The 17,035-nt window shown below is 39.6% G+C and overlaps 2 protein-coding genes across 3 annotated transcripts; both read left to right on the plus strand.

Annotated features, from left to right (window-relative positions):
- The first annotated feature begins 3,115 nt into the window (after positions 1–3,115).
- On the plus strand, positions 3,116–4,713 carry LOC146624112 (lipocalin-like). Of its 2 annotated transcripts, XM_085363702.1 has the most exons (6): positions 3,116–3,329; positions 3,721–3,860; positions 3,987–4,066; positions 4,171–4,284; positions 4,397–4,498; positions 4,600–4,713. In XM_085363702.1, the coding sequence occupies exons 1-6, from the start codon at positions 3,156–3,158 to the stop codon at positions 4,617–4,619; spliced, it is 630 nt and encodes a 209-aa protein (XP_085219828.1). In that variant the 5' UTR covers positions 3,116–3,155; the 3' UTR covers positions 4,620–4,713. The 2 variants fall into 2 exon arrangements, with proteins under 2 accessions (XP_085219828.1, XP_085219827.1); XM_085363701.1 differs by lacking the exon at positions 4,600–4,713 and having other exon boundaries at positions 4,397–4,533.
- Positions 4,714–8,996: 4,283 nt separating this feature from the next.
- Positions 8,997–10,444, plus strand: LOC146624113 (lipocalin-like). The gene is made up of 6 exons (XM_085364469.1): positions 8,997–9,189; positions 9,501–9,640; positions 9,729–9,805; positions 9,906–10,019; positions 10,104–10,205; positions 10,305–10,444. Exons 1-6 carry the CDS (start codon positions 9,094–9,096, stop codon positions 10,322–10,324), a joined length of 549 nt encoding a protein of 182 aa, XP_085220595.1. The 5' UTR covers positions 8,997–9,093; the 3' UTR covers positions 10,325–10,444.
- The last annotated feature ends 6,591 nt before the right edge of the window (positions 10,445–17,035 follow it).

The following is a 17,035-nucleotide window of genomic DNA, read 5'->3' on the forward strand; positions in this document are numbered from 1 at the left end:
TTGTACTTAATGCACTCGGTGACATCGTGGTAATACACTGTTCGTGCTGCATGCATGAAGAATTCGATTTCTTTTTTTTTTTCAATACATTCCAGGACTGCGGTACTAATAGGAACATGTTTTTAATGACTGTTTAAAGATGCATAGATGTGTTTGGGGTTTGGATTTTTAGCATCATTTTCTGTTGAAGCTTTTGACCTGGACACATGCAAGACAGTCTGTGGATTTTGTGCCTTTTATAAAATTTAATCGAAGACTGCAGACATTGTAGCCTGCCTTTTTATACACGTGCAGAAAGTAAGAAGGAAATATGTTGTCTTTATAAAAAAAAATAATCTCACTGCATGCAAGTCAAAAAAATCTAATAAACTTCAAAATGATACAAAAAAAACATTAAATGATTCTGGAGTTCAAATCAAAGAAGATAAACCAGAAACAAAACTGCCGGATTCAAGACTAGATAGCTGTCCTTTACTAATTTAATATCCAGTAGCAACGTGGTTTGGCCCTAAGATGGCATCAGAGGGAAAGCCAAAGAAAAGCAAATGGTCACTTTTGACCCGTTCTGCAGACATGCACTCAGTAAATACTGACACCACTGTACTGGTCAAGTTGGAAATTTAAAAAGAAACAAAGATATATTAAAACAATTAATAAGAAGGCAAGAAAAACGAGTTATAGAAGGATCTGCATCTGTGAGAAGAGGCCTAACTAATACAGAACAAAGAGGCTAGCTTAGCTCAGTGTAAGATGTTAAAATAATGTCTAAAATATGTTGCATGTGATGGTTAGAGCAAGAACAAAGTTCATCACCTTGGACACAATAAAATGTGCGTTTTGTGCCTTTCTTCTCTGCAGTGTGCTGCATTATTGTGTGTGTTTTTTAACGAATGTTTTTTGGTCATAACTGTCTCACGGTGCCTTCAACACTGATCTACAAATCTAAACACACATGCCAATCCTTTCTCTAATTATTCTGTTATAGATAATAATTTATGTAAACAGTTAAATCACTGTTCTCAGTCATATAGTGTGAATTGAAAATGAAACCCCATCTATTCTACTGTAATTTCTAGTCTCAATTTTCATTTCACACTGTTCACTAATTAGCATTATTTCTCATAATCCACATTTTGGGTGGAGCACATCAATAAATATTCTTATACCGATACATTTCTTCCATTTGAAGGCATATTTCATCCCTGTAACTTCAGTGCCAGCACTTTTAGCTTTTCCTCTGCTGCCACCCTCAGGCCACTCTGTGCTTAACATTAACAAAAACACCCAATAACATTAATATTAAGTCTGTTGCTCAGTCAGTTTGTGATGTGTATCGATGTCTTGATTCTAGGTTTAAGCAACCAGTCTCAGCAAGGGGTTAAAGTAAGTTTAAAAATACAGTTTCCTTAAAACAAATAGAAATCAAAGAGGGGGGGGGGGGGGGGGGGGGGGGGGAATCTAATCACAAAGAAAAATATCTGTGTCCCTTCACAAAAGAGATGAGTTGGTGGGCTGGGGACAGTTGTGGTTGCTTCCTTAATGGCAGTCCTCCCACAGCTACCACTATGGGTTGAGTTGGTATCACACTTCATCCTCAGTCAGCACTGCCTTGAGATTTGGGCCACAGGAAACATGTCTGCACCCAGAAACACAGAGGAATGAAATGTGTTTGCTCCTTTCAGTCGGTTCACAGCATGTTTAAGACATTTGAGGGAAGTCATTATATCACTGGAAGACTTACCAATATTAAACCTATTCAGCCTTAAATGAGGGAACAAAAACACATAAAAGAAGATTGTGTTGGTGTGTCCATCACTAGTGCCAAGTGCACATAAAGAGATGAAAAAGGGGGATAAACAACATAATTTATGCATCATTTATAGCACTGTACAAAGTGTTAAAGTGAGGCGGAGCAGATGTCGATCAGTTGTCCATCAAAGTCTGGCATTTTAAAAATAGGATAATTTAAAATACAATTTTAAAAAATGTCAGCAAACAAACACAAACTAACGCTTACTCAAGACGACTAAATTAGGACAACTTCTTCATTGTGAGCATTTCCCAGGGAGAGAAAACAATGTGAGACACCTTCACTCAAAGTAGGCAACATCACCCACTGCCTACAATGCAGGCAACAGCAAATGGAGCTTTTGTATAGCACAGGAGTTACATTAACACCTCCTGCATCTTCCATGTGAAGTATGGGAAACTGCTGCAGCCTTCTCACAACCAAAGCATTCACAAAGTGATTTGTAATCCTTTGTAATCTTTGGGAATGATTTCATCCGGCAGCCAGCACGCTAACTTGCTGGGCTAGTGTTTCCCTAGCAGTCAGAGGTTACCAGGGGGTCACTGACTGGCATCTGGCCTAAATGCAACAGTAATTAGGTCACAAGAAGGTAACCCTTATGTTTTAACCAAATTACCAGAAGGCCACAATCTGTGGGTAGTGATCAAACAAGCAAGTTCACTCTGGACCCAGATAGATGGTGGATGGATGGTGTGACACTTTCATTCTTGTCACATAAAAGGTTGTTAGAAGAACCATTGATTACCTTTTGTAGTGAACAAGAACAGATCAAACTTTGAGATTCTTCATCACTCAACAGCAGTGGAAAAAAGATTCCACAAATGTATTTACTTATTATTGTTAGCTTATCCAGGGAATCATTTCAGGTTACTACACAGGGAAGCGTGATTAGGAATCCAGTTTGCGAGCCATGTGTTTTGTCTGTGCGCGTTACTGTCACATCTGCTGACAGCTACATTTGATTCTGTGGTCTCAGTCGCAGAAAGCGCTGGAGTTTAGCCTTGTTTACCACTGTGGATTCAGTGTACTTTGTTTCAAAACAGATTTTTTTTTGTCTCCACTCAAGCTGAAATTTAATTACTACTTTATTTGCTTTCCAATTCTCTGACATCCCAGCTGATTTGTTATTCAAATTTTTGATTTGTTTTTGTGTGTTTCTCCTGCCAGCTGTTTGCTATATACCTCTCATATGGTTCACTGAATTCTGCCTTTGCATGGTTGTGAAACCATGCATGCAGGTTCATGTGGTGAACCCATCCCCGAACCCGGGTTTTGTCTAGGTGTGTGTGTGTGTGCGCTGGCCTCGAGGGAAGAGGTAATCTCCCTCGGCTATATAAAGGAAGTCATGCAGAACCTCAACAGCACACTTCCAGATCTTCATCCACACTCTCCCACATCATCATTTCTTCACTCATCATCAGCAGCCATGCATTTACTTCTCACTCTGCTGGGAGCTGTGCTCTCCTCTCTGATGGTTTCTTCTGAAGTCCAACCTCAGGCAGACTTCATTGTACAGGCGGTAAGACAAATGGCTACATTAGTATGTTTTATTTTACAATATTTATTTCTATGATCATTGTATTTATTTAATTCCCTATATCGTTTGTAAGTCCAGCAGCAATGCATGTTCAACTTGCTTATATGGTTTTGGCTTTTCACTTTTTGACTTTTGTGTTTCATGCTGTGATAAATCTTTTGTTCACTGCCTTCATAAACAAAAGCAATGTAGCTGTCTTCAAAAACAAAGAAAAAGAAGAAGGCGCACATGAAGTGTTTTTTTCCCCTCTGTCTTCCAAAGCTTACGCGAGTTATTAAAACACACTTTTTTGTAAAGGTGATCACAGAAAGTGTTTCAAAAATGCTTCAGTAAAGTTTTCAACTCCCGATGCTTTCCTCTTGTGTGCCCACAGATGGCAGGTAAGTGGTACCTGATTGGAATTGCCACTGATGCCCAGTGGTTTGTCAGTCACAGAGCCAGCATGAAGATGGGCACGGCCATGATTACCCCAACTGCTGACGGGGATCTGGAGATGTCATATTCCAGTCTTAGGTAAGTGTGAGGGCATGAGGACAATGGACATTTAAATAAATAGGAATATATATCTATATATCTGTATATAAATATATATGAAAGACAACATGTGAAAGAATTAATGTTTTAGTGATCTATTTGCAGCCCTAATGGCTCGTGTTGGAGAATGAACAATCTGGCCAAAAAAACTGAGATACCGGGAAAGTTCACATACACAAGTCGGCGTGAGTGCACCCACACACAGAAGCACGATTTAACGATCTAGTACATTTGCCTTTTCTGCTTTCATAATTTCATGACCCCTTTTCTGCTGCATTCCCTTTGTCAGGCTGGGGGTATCTCAGTGACTTGCGCATGGTCGACGTGAAGTATGACGAGTATGCCCTGATTCATTCCATCAAAACAAAGGGGAAAGAAAGCTATGTTGTTAACAAACTATATGGTAATATGGCATTTATCTCTGATTCTACACTCTGCTCAATCCATTTTAACCTGTTCTGCTGGTCGGTAAAGCTATACCTGCTGCAGCAGATTTACATCATCTGTTTTCACAGGGCGTGGTGTGGACCTCAGCGCTGAGGTGCAAGAGAAGTTCATTCAGTTCTCCCTGCAAAGCAGCATCCAGCCTGAAAATATTGTCATCCTTCCCAAAAACGGTACTTTTACCTCTGAGATGTTTTATTTAAAATAACTGCAATCAAGAGTGATGTTATGCACTGATCACTTTTCCATTTTCTTTCCCTTTTCCTCTCTATAGAGCAGTGCCCAGCTGCCTAACCTTGTGTCCAGGTGATCATCTCACCGAGGAGCTTTCACTGTTCTGAAAATCTCACGTCGATGACCTGAGACAGTTTGCTTTTTACTTTACTATCTCTGCTCTTTCGTTATTAAGAGAGCTCATAATATCACAAAATTATATTCATCACTTTGCATTTATCCACCTGCTGTTATAACCACAGAATTAAAAAGTATGAAATGGCTAAAATCTTTTGATTTACTCAATTTTTAAACTAATACTTTGAATTACATCCATAACAGCACAGCTAAAACCTTCTTTTTATCAAGTCTTTGTATCTACACACTTTGCAAAGATTTAGATACAAAAAATAATAGAAGAACCTGTGAATTAAAAAAATATAAAATATACATAATCACAGAAGATGACCAAAACAATGCACCAGTGTTCTGAATTTGTATCTACAAACATGCAAGTTTCCCTTTCTACAGGCAAAAGTACGTAAGTAAGTCGAGAAAACAAGGAGTTCAGCCCTTAATTTTAAAACAGCAGCAGCAGATATACTGTTCATCTTTCATTTAGACGAGACAAAGCAACAGGGGTGACAGACTTTGACCATTTTGTCACAGCACACAGAGTTTATTTGAATCCAAACAAAACACCCACCAAGTCCGAAGTAGATCAGATGAACTGTCGACCAGACAGACAGACAAACATACAGATTGCTTGAGCCATTAGTGCGACAAAACTTCATATATTTGTTTTCCAGGATTAAAGATCTATTATAACTGGCACGGAATGCAGGCAGGAGAAATCATTAACAGCAAAACACGTTACTAGTACATCTCCTCAGCCTAGTGGTGTCATGGTCTCAAAGCTGTGCAGTAGATAAAAGAATCTGAGGGATGATACAAAGGTGACCAAAGTTACAAACAAATCCAGCTGTACTGGAAATGTTTTCAGAGGTCCAAACTCTTTGGCTTTCTGCAGAGCAAGAATGTAAGAAGTATCCAAGCTAACTTAACTTTAGACAACATGAGGAAAAATGCCTCTTCCCAAAGTTTCCTACAAGTATTTGGTTTATATTTAGAGAAGCAAAGGCTCTTCATCCTGACAGATGTTCCCTGGTGGATCTCTGTCCTGTGACAGTGGCACAGTATAGTGTATTATAATCAAAGCCACTTCCCTAACCAATTTTTAAAGCTATTTAGCAGATGGACAAAGTGGATGTAGACTCTGTCTGCTGTGTACAAAAGGTTATATGATTAACCACATAGCAGATACTGCACAACAATAGTAGCAGCAGTTCACACAAAGTAACACAGTGCTCAGTGTACTGTAATATTAAAACAGTTGACAGTCTCGACCTTAAGATTTCTATTTGCTGTAGACTAAGCCGGGACAATTAACTTGCCAAAGGACCACTGATTAAAGTTTACTCTTAATAACAGTAGCAGTTTATATGAATATATTGTTTATGGGTGTTTTGCCTACTGGTGCAGCAACAGTCCAGTGCTCCTTAGAAAAATGAACTACTCGTGCCTAAGCTAACAATTTCAGTCACACCGATGTCTTTTATTTACAGAGTTAGCTTAGCGACTTAGCTTAGCAAGACTTTATTTGAAAGTTCAGGATTTTTTGTTCACACTGGCAGCACATTCGGCCAGTGAGGTTGGTTCAACGCCCTTTTTGACCCATGAAACAGCAGAAAATGAAACATTCTCATTTCAACACCCATTTGTTAGCGTTAGCTATTCTGCTGTTTTTCATCATGTCACAGCTGAATAGGGTTGCCAACCGTCCCTTAAAAAACGGAATCGTCCCGTATTTAGAAACAAAAGTACACGTCCCGTATTGAGCTAATAAGGGACGCACTTTGTCCCGTAATACAGTGAGAATCAAAAGTAGTCTATAAATGTTAATGGAATTAACGCTTTGTTTGAAAACATAATTCCCAGCCCCTCTCCTGCTTTGTGACCAATGAGCTGACAGCACACTTATGACAATTCGAGTATGACAATTCAGATTACCGCTCATCTCAGATGACCACAACAAGAAGCATGGCCAACAGGGAAACAAACGCCGACACTGCAGTGCAAGTCTCGGACGACAGTACACCTAAAGCTGGGCAGACACTGTGTGATTTTTTTCAGTCACGTTATTCAGCTCCTGCTCAAACTGCACGATTGACTCGCAGGGGTTAGAAGTTGGTAGGTCACGATGCAGGGTTTCACACTATACGGCCCGATGCTCTGATGCGACCTGAGTGCTCACACTGTGCCTCCATAACATGAAGGTTATAACAGAAAATCTGTCGCTCGCTCTCTCTCTCTCTCTCTCTTTCACTCACACAGACACACCACCACCACCAACTTTGCTAAATTGCTAATGAAAAACATTGATCAGGCAGCTGTGATTGAGCAGCAGTGTAGATCCAACTATTTTCACGGTTGTTGTGGTCGTGATAATTTTGTGAGGCCACATCGAAAAGGCTCGGATGAGCTTTCCAAAGTTCTACAAGTTGTGCCTCCATCGCTGGTGTCCAGATCACACGCTGCACAGCCGTGCTGCTCCGTCTTTTTCACAGACGTTTACGTGTTTGCGCGTGAGCAGTGTGAGCGGCTGTGTCACCACAGCCGCTTCTCGTTACCCCACGTATACTAAACGATGCACGATGAAGGCCAAAATCGGGCCGATCACCAAATCGGTTACACGACTCAAAAATCGTCTCAAAATGGGCCAAAAATCGCACAGTGTAAGCCCAGCATTAGAGCAGCAATGTTTGTTCGCTCAGAGAAAGAAAAAAAGGCTGCAAAAGTACAGGGAGGAATGGGAAAAGGAAAACACCTGGCTGGGAAAATGCACGATAACACCTTTAAAGCGCACTGCACTGTGTGCCGGCGCACTTTTTCCATAGGCATGCTTCTATTGGTGGGCACATGAAGAATATGAGGGGCATGAAAGCTCGGGGAACCCTTTACCAATTTTTTGTCCGCCAGGCCAAGGCAGAAGCAGATATGGTATGTAAACATTGGTTTGTTTTTTTTAAACCCTCTGGTTAAGGATATGGGCATGTGCAGTGAATATCAGCGCTATGTGGCCAGAAGTGTGATAATATAATTTATTTTGTGTAATAAACAACTGCAAGGATAGATGATTACAACAAATAGATGACTAATACATAAAAGTAATACATATTTTAATAATGATGATGAGTTATGATGCGTAATCATGGGAACAAGTGGGTTTACAAACAGGAGCAGCTGATTCGCTTTAGAAAAGCTGAAATAATACCTCAACTGAAGCCATTTGTACTAAATGCATATGTGCACTGTTACAAGAATATTTTTCGTTCTATTGTTTTCTATTAATTTATATAATTTTAAGTTAAGCAGGACAGTTCTTTTAAAGAAAGATTTACTTATATTCTCAAAAGTTAAGCATGACAGGCTTCTGTTTAAGAAAGAGACCTGTTTTACTGTGTTAATGTTTTCATTTTGAGCTAAAAATAAATGGCTAAATGATCATTTGTTTCACATATGGTCATATCACAAAGAATATGCATCTGCTTAAATCAAATTCAAGTCAAATGGTTAAAAAATAATTTCACACACAAAAAAAAGAGCTACAAAATTCACCACACTGGGAAGGGTGAACTGGGTTGCCCGGCCCTGGCCACGAGGTGTCCCTTATTTATTTTTCAGGGAGTTGGCAACCCTACAGGTGAAATGAAATGATAGTACATTTACTTTGCTTCCTGTAGGAGTGATCATGTCATGTGAGACCGTGTATTACTTATGAGGAAAGCCAACTTTGGGATTCCTAATCAGTCAGCTTTGGAAAAAAAATGTTTGAACTGTGTGTGAACAAAGCTCTTCTTTTTACTCTGGGGATGGTACACACTGCACAGTAGTTTTTAGACAAATGAGGGTAAAATGAGACATTAAAGCCTTAAAAGACAAACCACATTTTCGAAGAAAGCATCTCAGGTTAATATCTCTGTCAGGGCGTGTGTTTTGTCTCTGCGACTGTCGCAAATGCTGATAGGTGCATTTGATTTTGTGATCTCCGCCACAGAGAGTACTGGAAGGCAACTACTACGTTGTTAAAAGTAGAAACGTAGTTTATAAATGAATCATGTAACTATAACTTTACTACTTTGCAGCTCCTTAGTTTGTGATTTCTATGATATGAACTTAGATGTCCTGTTATTTGAGTTTTTTTGTTTAGTTTGTGTGTTTTTTACTGTTTTTCTTGGTAACTGTCTGACATTCACCTCTCACACAGTGGATACAATTCTGCCCCTGCAGGAATAAACTTTGTGGTTATGAAACTGACCAAGTGTTTGCATAAAATGTCACGTGTTCAAAGCCGTCACAGAACCTGGGGTTTGTATAAGTGCAGCTGTTGGTGGGGAGATAATCTCACTCTTCTATATAAAGAGTCACCGGACAGCAACTTCCAGATCTTCATTTGCGATCTCCTCCATCATCATTTCACCACTTATCAGCAGCTATGGCTTCACTTCACACCCTTCTGGGAGTGGTACTGTGCTCCCTCATGGTTTCTTCCTCTGAAATCCTACCTCAGGCAGACTTTGATTTACAGGCGGTAAGAATCATTGATAATCATTTTTATTTTACCACCCATCTATTTTCATAACCATGTCTCTATCTTAGGGCCATGGAAAGGGGGTACTGGAGGTTATCTAACAGGGATAAGCAGGGACCCCCCCCCCCCCCCCCCCCAAGACAGTTTAGCAGTCTACACGGGAGGCTAACCTTTGCACAATTTACTTTTATAATGACTTCACCGTTTATGTTATGTGGTTATGTTTCACGCTGGATTTATATTCTGTGTTACAATAAACAGCTCTTGTGCTTCTGTCTAATTCTCAATGCTTTCCATTTGTGTGTCCACAGATGGCAGGTAAGTGGTACCGGACTGGAATTTGCTCTAATGGCCAGTGGTTTGTCAGTCGCAAAGCCAATATGAAGACCGGCACGGCCATCATTACGCCAACTGAAGATGGAGGTCTTGAGTTGTCGTTCTTCAGTCTTATGTGAGTGCGAGAGGACAGACAGAGCAAATATCATTTGAATAGCATTAAAATATTTACACTGGAGATTAATGCGATGTCTTTGCGACAGTAATGATACATGTCAGAAAATGGAGAATTTAGCCAACAAGACCGAGGTGCCTGGAAAATTCACATACAAGAGTCGGCGTGAGTACGCCCACAAAGAGAGGAAACGAATAATTTTCCATCATCATCATCCAGTATTATTTTTTCACATATTCTCTTCTGCTTTTTTCCTTTTTGTCAGACTGGGGGTATGTGAGTGACATGCTTATGGTTGATGTGAAGTATGATGAGTACGCCCTGACCTATTCCTTCAACACCAGAGGGAATGAAACCTTTGTCATTAACAGACTATTTGGTAAAGTTGCATTTAGCTGTGTTCAGTAAACCGTTTAGCAAAGTTACACCCACTGCAGCAGATTTACATCACGTGGTTTCACAGGACGTAGTTTGGACCTCAGCGATGAGGTGGATGAGAAGTTCAGGCAGTTCTGCTTGCAGACCGGCATCCTTCCTGAATATACTGTCCTTCTTCCTAAAAGCGGTACTTTTACATTGGTGGTGAAGTTCTATATAAAAACAGCTTGGAATACAGTGATGTTGTGCACTGATCACCTTACACTTTCCATTTTTCCTTCCACAGAGGAGTGTCCACTTGCCTAACCTTCTGTCCCACCGATCGTCTCACCAGTACTGCATGAAGATCTTACACCATCTGTTATGGAAATGTGCCTGAGCACCATCTTGAGATGTTTTTAACAATAAAAATGCAAACATCGAGAATATTTTTCTTCATTATTCATCCTTTGTATGAAATAAACTGAAGAACACCCATAACAACACAACCAAAATGTATTTCCCCCCCCCATTCACACACTTTATAGTATTCAAGCAATCAATCAATCAATCAATCAATCAATCAGTTTATTTATAAGCACATTTAAAAACAACAGAGGTTGACCAAAGTGCTATAAAAGCAAAAAGTAAAACAAACACACCTAAAGAGAACAAAACAAAAACTCAGTCACAATTAAAAGCTAGGGAGTAGAAATGTGCTTTCAGACGGGATTTAAAGTGGTGGAGACGTCCTAATTTGAAGAGGCAGACTGCTCCAAAGGGTCAGGCAAACGCTTGGTCTCCTCTGTGCTTTAGTTTGCTTTTAGGAACAATCAGAAGCAATGTAACAGCTGACTGAAAAGTTCTATTTGCAGTGTTTTTAGTTAAAAGATCAGAGAGCTACGAGGGAGCTAATCCACTTACAAACAAGCAATAAAATCTTAAAATCAATTCTAGAACATACTGGAAACCAGTGTAAACGAGCCAAGACTGGGGAAATATGGTCACGTTTACGAGTGCCTGTCAAGAGTCGGGCTGCAGCATTCTGAACAAGCTGAAGACGAGAGAGCAGAGAGCATTCGATTGTTAAAAACAAACAGTGGTCACATTATAAGTTAAATGCATATTCAAGCTTTTATTTACATCCGTTTACAATTCACTGAGTTTTATTTTATGTGATTAAATGATCTTAGATCATCCACCTGTAGATGAAGGTCAGAATGACTCCTTGTTTTATCTGCCCATATTGTGGTTTTAGTCAACATACTAAAGGAAATATGCTACCGAGTGGTGAGGTCAGAGTACCTCATAGCACACCAGTTGCTTACACACACACACACACAGACACACACACACAGTGGGGCAAAAAAGTATTTAGTCAGCCACCGATTGTGCAAGTTCCCCCACTTAAAATGATGACAGAGGTCAGTAATTTGCACCAGAGGTACACTTCAACTGTGAGAGACAGAATGTGAAAAAAAAAAATCCATGAAGCCACATGGTAGGATTTGTAAAGAATTTATTCGTAAATCAGGGTGGAAAATAAGTATTTGGTCAATAACAAAAATACAACTCAATACTTTGTAACATAACCTTTGTTGGCAATAACAGAGGTCAAACGTTTACTATAGGTCTTTACCAGGTTTGCACACACAGTAGCTGGTATTTTGGCCCATTCCTCCATGCAGATCTTCTCGAGAGCAGTGATGTTTTGGGGCTGTCGCCGAGCAACACGGACTTTCAACTCCCGCCACAGATTTTCTATGGGGTTGAGGTCTGGAGACTGGCTAGGCCACTCCAGGACTTTCAAATGCTTCTTACGGAGCCACTCCTTTGTTGCCCGGGCGGTGTGTTTTGGATCATTGTCATGTTGGAAGACCCAGCCTCGTTTCATCTTCAAAGTTCTCACTGATGGAAGGAGGTTTTGGCTCAAAATCTCACGATACATGGCCCCATTCATTCTGTCCTTAACACGGATCAGTCGTCCTGTCCCCTTGGCAGAAAAACAGCCCCGTAGCATGATGTTTCCACCCCCATGCTTCACAGTAGGTATGGTGTTCTTGGGATGCAACTCAGTATTCTTCGTCCTCCAAACACGACGAGTTGAGTTTATATCAAAAAGTTCTACTTTGGTTTCATCTGACCACATGACATTCTCCCAATCCTCTGCTGTATCATCCATGTGCTCTCTGGCAAACTTCAGACGGGCCTGGACATGCATTGGCTTCAGCAGCGGAACACGTCTGGCACTGCGGGATTTGATTCCCTGCCGTTGTAGTGTGTTACTGATGGTGACCTTTGTTACTTTGGTCCCAGCTCTCTGCAGGTCATTCACCAGGTCCCCTCGTGTGGTTCTGGGATCTTTGCTCACCGTTCTCATGATCATTTTGACCCCACGGGATGAGATCTTGCGTGGAGCCCCAGCTCGAGGGAGATTATCAGTGGTCTTGTATGTCTTCCATTTTCTGATGATTGCTCCCACAGTTGATTTTTTCACACCAAGCTGCTTGCCTATTGTAGATTCACTCTTCCCAGTCTGGTGCAGGTCTACAATACTTTTCCTGGTGTCCTTCGAAAGCTCTTTGGTCTTGGCCATGGCGGAGTTTGGAGTCTGACTGTTTGAGGCTGTGGACAGGTGTCTTTTATACAGATGATGAGTTCAAACAGGTGCCATTCATACAGGTAACGAGTGGGGGACAGAAAAGCTTCTTACAGAAGACGTTACAGGTCTGTGAGAGCCAGAGATTTTCCTTGTTTGAGGTGACCAAATACTTATTTTCCACCCTGATTTACGAATAAATTCTTTACAAATCCTACCATGTGGATTCATGGATTTTTTTTTCACATTCTGTCTCTCACAGTTGAAGTGTACCTCTGGTGCAAATTACTGACCTCTGTCATCATTTTAAGTGGGGGAACTTGCACAATCGGTGGCTGACTAAATACTTTTTTGCCCCACTGTACACACACACAATTTTAACAAGTTGTTTCTGTGCTTAAATTTCTTACATTTTTTTCTTCCATTGATTAACCCACTATTTGAAATCAGATATTTTTCACTATTCTTCTTGGTTTATACATGAACTCTCCTTTGAGTACATTTCCTTACAACCAGAATATTATGATTGTTGGACAATCATGTAGTCAGACTCGGGTTTCTTTGTTTTCTGGTCTTCATGAAAGCCAAATCAGAACGTTTTTCCTCAGAAGTAGCTATTCCACTTCTGGGGTGAGCAACCTGTGCTCCCAAAATATCATTTTTGAGCATTTTAGTGGCCAAAAAGAATCTATATAGAGCTGCAAAACAAATCTGAATTTTATTAGAAAAAAAAAGAAAAAAAGGTGATACAGCCTGTTCCTGTTAAATATACATGTGTCTTTCAACATTACTAATACTAATACATGAAAAATAATTAATATCTTTTACCACATTTGGCTACTCTACAGTGGGCTATATGATTATTTGGTACTTGGCATGGTGGTAAAGGGCACAAAGATCCACAGCCCATCTGTTCCCTTTTAATTCTGTAGGTTTTCTCTCAGTGCTCTGGTTTCCTTCCACACCCACAGACATATGTGTTAGGTTAACTGGTTATTCTAAACTTGCTCTCTGAGTCAGCCTTGCAGCAGAGCGATCATCCTATCGGGGCGACGTCTCTGCTTTGAAAGGCAGTGCCTCCAACATTCAGCAATAAAAAGAAATTCTGCTGACCATAATGAATCTCAGTTACATCATATTATCAGAAGGCTCAATTTTAGGTGGTCAGGTAGAGAGCATTGAGAGAGTTATACAATTTAACAACTGTCCCAAATGTCTTTATTAACGATTCCAGACATTTTCGCAGTTATTTACTGTCAGAAGATTAGACATGTGACCCTCCAGACAGCTGACAACGACCTGGCTTAATAACAACAACACCAGCTGGTTATAAGCTAACATTTTGCCAGCTAATATTATCACTGAGTCTCCTAAGAAAATCACACTTTCCCTCTGGTAAACAGTGTGATACCCGCACATCATTTGAGGATTTATTCTCTAAGCGTCCAACAATGAAAGTTTTACTAACACCAGCTAACAGAGGCTTACAGTGACAAAAACAGCAGCACTTACCAACAAAAGAAGTTCAGGAAAAACTCAGCAACTCAGCTCAGTATCACTGTCATTCGACAGAAATGGCCTTCAGTAACTAACAAAGCTCTATTCAGAGCTCAGGTAAAGAGCAGACTGACAGCCTGCACTCCATATGGATCAACCAGTCACAGTTTTTCGTCCTCCTGCAGCCACCATTGCTAGGATTATGCACTTTAGAGGGGGTAAGACAACAGAACTCAGCTGACTGCAGTCTGTACTCTACTGACATCTAGTGGTGAGATATCACACCAGTGAAAGTTACAACTTTAAACAAAGTTCCAAAAACAAACAAGTGAAACTCTCTCTTGATTGTATACTTTAACAGTAATACACATGCAACCTTCTAAACTATGGAACGCCAGGACTGCCATAATGAATTAATTAAATACACCATTAAATAATTAATTAAATGTGTCAATAATTAATTAAAATTGGAATTAATGAATTAAATAGTTATGACACATGTAATTAATTAATTATTGACACATTTAATTAATTATTTATGTATTTCACATTTTAATTAATTATTGACACATTTAATTAATTATTGACATCAGATTTCCACAAGCTAACGCGGTTTTTGCCTCTGTCAGTGCACCCCAGGGTGGCTGTGGCTACAATGTAGCCTGCCATCACCAGTGTGTGAATGTGTGTGTGAATGGGTGGATGACAGGTTGTGTAAAGCGCTTTGGGGTCCTTAGGGACTAGAAAAGCGCTATACAAATACAGGCCATTTACCATTTACCATTTTTTTTGTTGTTGTTTTTGGACAAATTATTTCAGAGCTGGGTTACATCAGGGGGAACAGACATCTCATTTAAATTTAATGTCTCATTTTTCCAAGTGTGTAAGGAATGTCATCCATCTACAATATAATCAGCAAGCACATGGAGCTATTTGAAGCTTTGTGAAATCATTAGAATTAGAAGTTTGTATTTCTTGTATTAATATTATTTTAATATCACATTTATATAGCGGATGGAGGTTCAGTTAGTTCTGTACTTTGTACTGCTTCAGAGGAGTGCTCAGCTGCCCAGTCTTCTGTCCCAGTGGTCATGTCACAGAGGACCACTTCCACTCGCATCCATAACCTGCAACATGTATTCCTAAATTCACCAAACACAGATATTCTTGTTGAATAATCATACAATTCTTACTCCAGTGAGTTGAAAATTTACCAATATTAATAAAGAAAAATGTATGCTGTTATCGTACTTGAAAAAACACTCAAACAGATATAGAATAAAACAAAGCACAACTGAATGTTATGTAAAAACGTATTTATTTTTTTCAACAGTGCTTTCAGTATATTTCAGAAGGTCATGGGCAGTGGGGTGAATTTCTGTAAAAAAGCAAACAAACAGAAAAAAACGTGTTGCCAGTTTCTTTAGGGTGCTTTGAGCACCCCAGCAGAGACATTAAAATTCCAGAGTCCAGAAAAAAAGAAAAGTGTCCAGCAGCTTAGTCATTCACGTTCACACCCTGACTGTCCTGTAAAAGCTTAACTTAACTATTGCACACTAAATAGGGTAGTGCAACAAACAATTGCCTTTGTACCCAGACATTGACATTTTACATGGGCTCACTATGATGAACTACAGAAGTCAAAAGTTATTAGAAATGTTACCATCAATGAACAGTGAACTATCAGGTAAAATGAACGATTATATAGAGGGAAATGGGTTGAACTACTGGGTTTTGTTTTGTTTTTTTACATGACTCTACAATGCACTTGAACATGTTTAAGAACAAGTTAAACTCATGTCTGGCTTCCCCGTTAACAGTCACAGCAAAAGCTTTGTTTTTAGAGACCTTATGCGCTGTGAGCATCGAGAGCCACCGAGTTCAAAAAAGATGCCCTGAATTGCTTCAAAGGTAAACTCATCTGCTTTGGATAATCAATGTTGAGGGCATACAGAAGGCCAAAGAGGTATGCCAAGGCAGTAGAGAGGTCTGGAATGTTATGTAGCACGATGTCCCCTTCCAACACAACAGCATGTTCTCGCACAGACGTATCGGCATCGTCATCTTGCAGGATGGTGAGGATGGCAACTGATGCACCGTTCAACACTGGTTCCAAAATGTCAGTGTCCTGAAGAGAAGAAAAGTAAAATATGAATTATTGAAAGCTAAGAAAAATTAAAGACAAAATACATTTCTAAAGATCTTAACTTTAACCTCTATACCATGATGCTCATTTGACTCATGGAGGTTTTAAAAAGAAAAAGCTTATTTTCCTTTAATTAACGGCACAATATCTTTCACCAACCAACCTTGTGATGAGTTTTGTACAAAAATATTTTCTGCTGTTGAACACCCGCTAACAATGCCCAGGTGCTCCTCAGCAGAAAAAAAAGCAGCGAGAGTTATGACAACTGCAATCCTCACCATAAAATTATCTGGACTGCACTGAGGAAGTGTACATTTCCATTTTGGATTAAATCATCTTTTAAAAACATCTCATAGCAACTAGTTTTTCTTGCATTACTTTTTTGTACTTACTAAGCACTTCAGGAAAACCTGTGTTGCATCCTCTCCGAGGAAAATGGGCAGGCCTCTCAGTGCTGCTGTCTTTTGGTGGGACACAATGTCAGATGTCTAAAGAGTATTCAGTGGAAAACAGACATTTAAATTAGTATAGTAACGTGGTGTACCTACACACAATGCAAAATCAGAACTCTTATAGTAATGAAAATAAAATACAGATCAGGCCCAGCAACATGTAAAACTTAAAAAAACAAAACACCATTTTAACAATTTTACTTTCTTTTTACAAATTAAATAAAATACCGCCAAATAAAAACAAAGTAATGACTGATGACATTCATTTCCATTGATGTGTTTTGGCTGAAGCCAACATTTTTTTCTGTTATGACAAAGGTATACTCTCTTCTAAAAATGTCAGG

Source organism: Diplotaxodon limnothrissa, linkage group LG10, assembly GCF_057381915.1.
Source record: "Diplotaxodon limnothrissa isolate DT_005_m linkage group LG10, D_limnothrissa_male_GT1.1, whole genome shotgun sequence".
Classification (NCBI taxonomy): Eukaryota; Metazoa; Chordata; class Actinopteri; order Cichliformes; family Cichlidae; genus Diplotaxodon; species Diplotaxodon limnothrissa.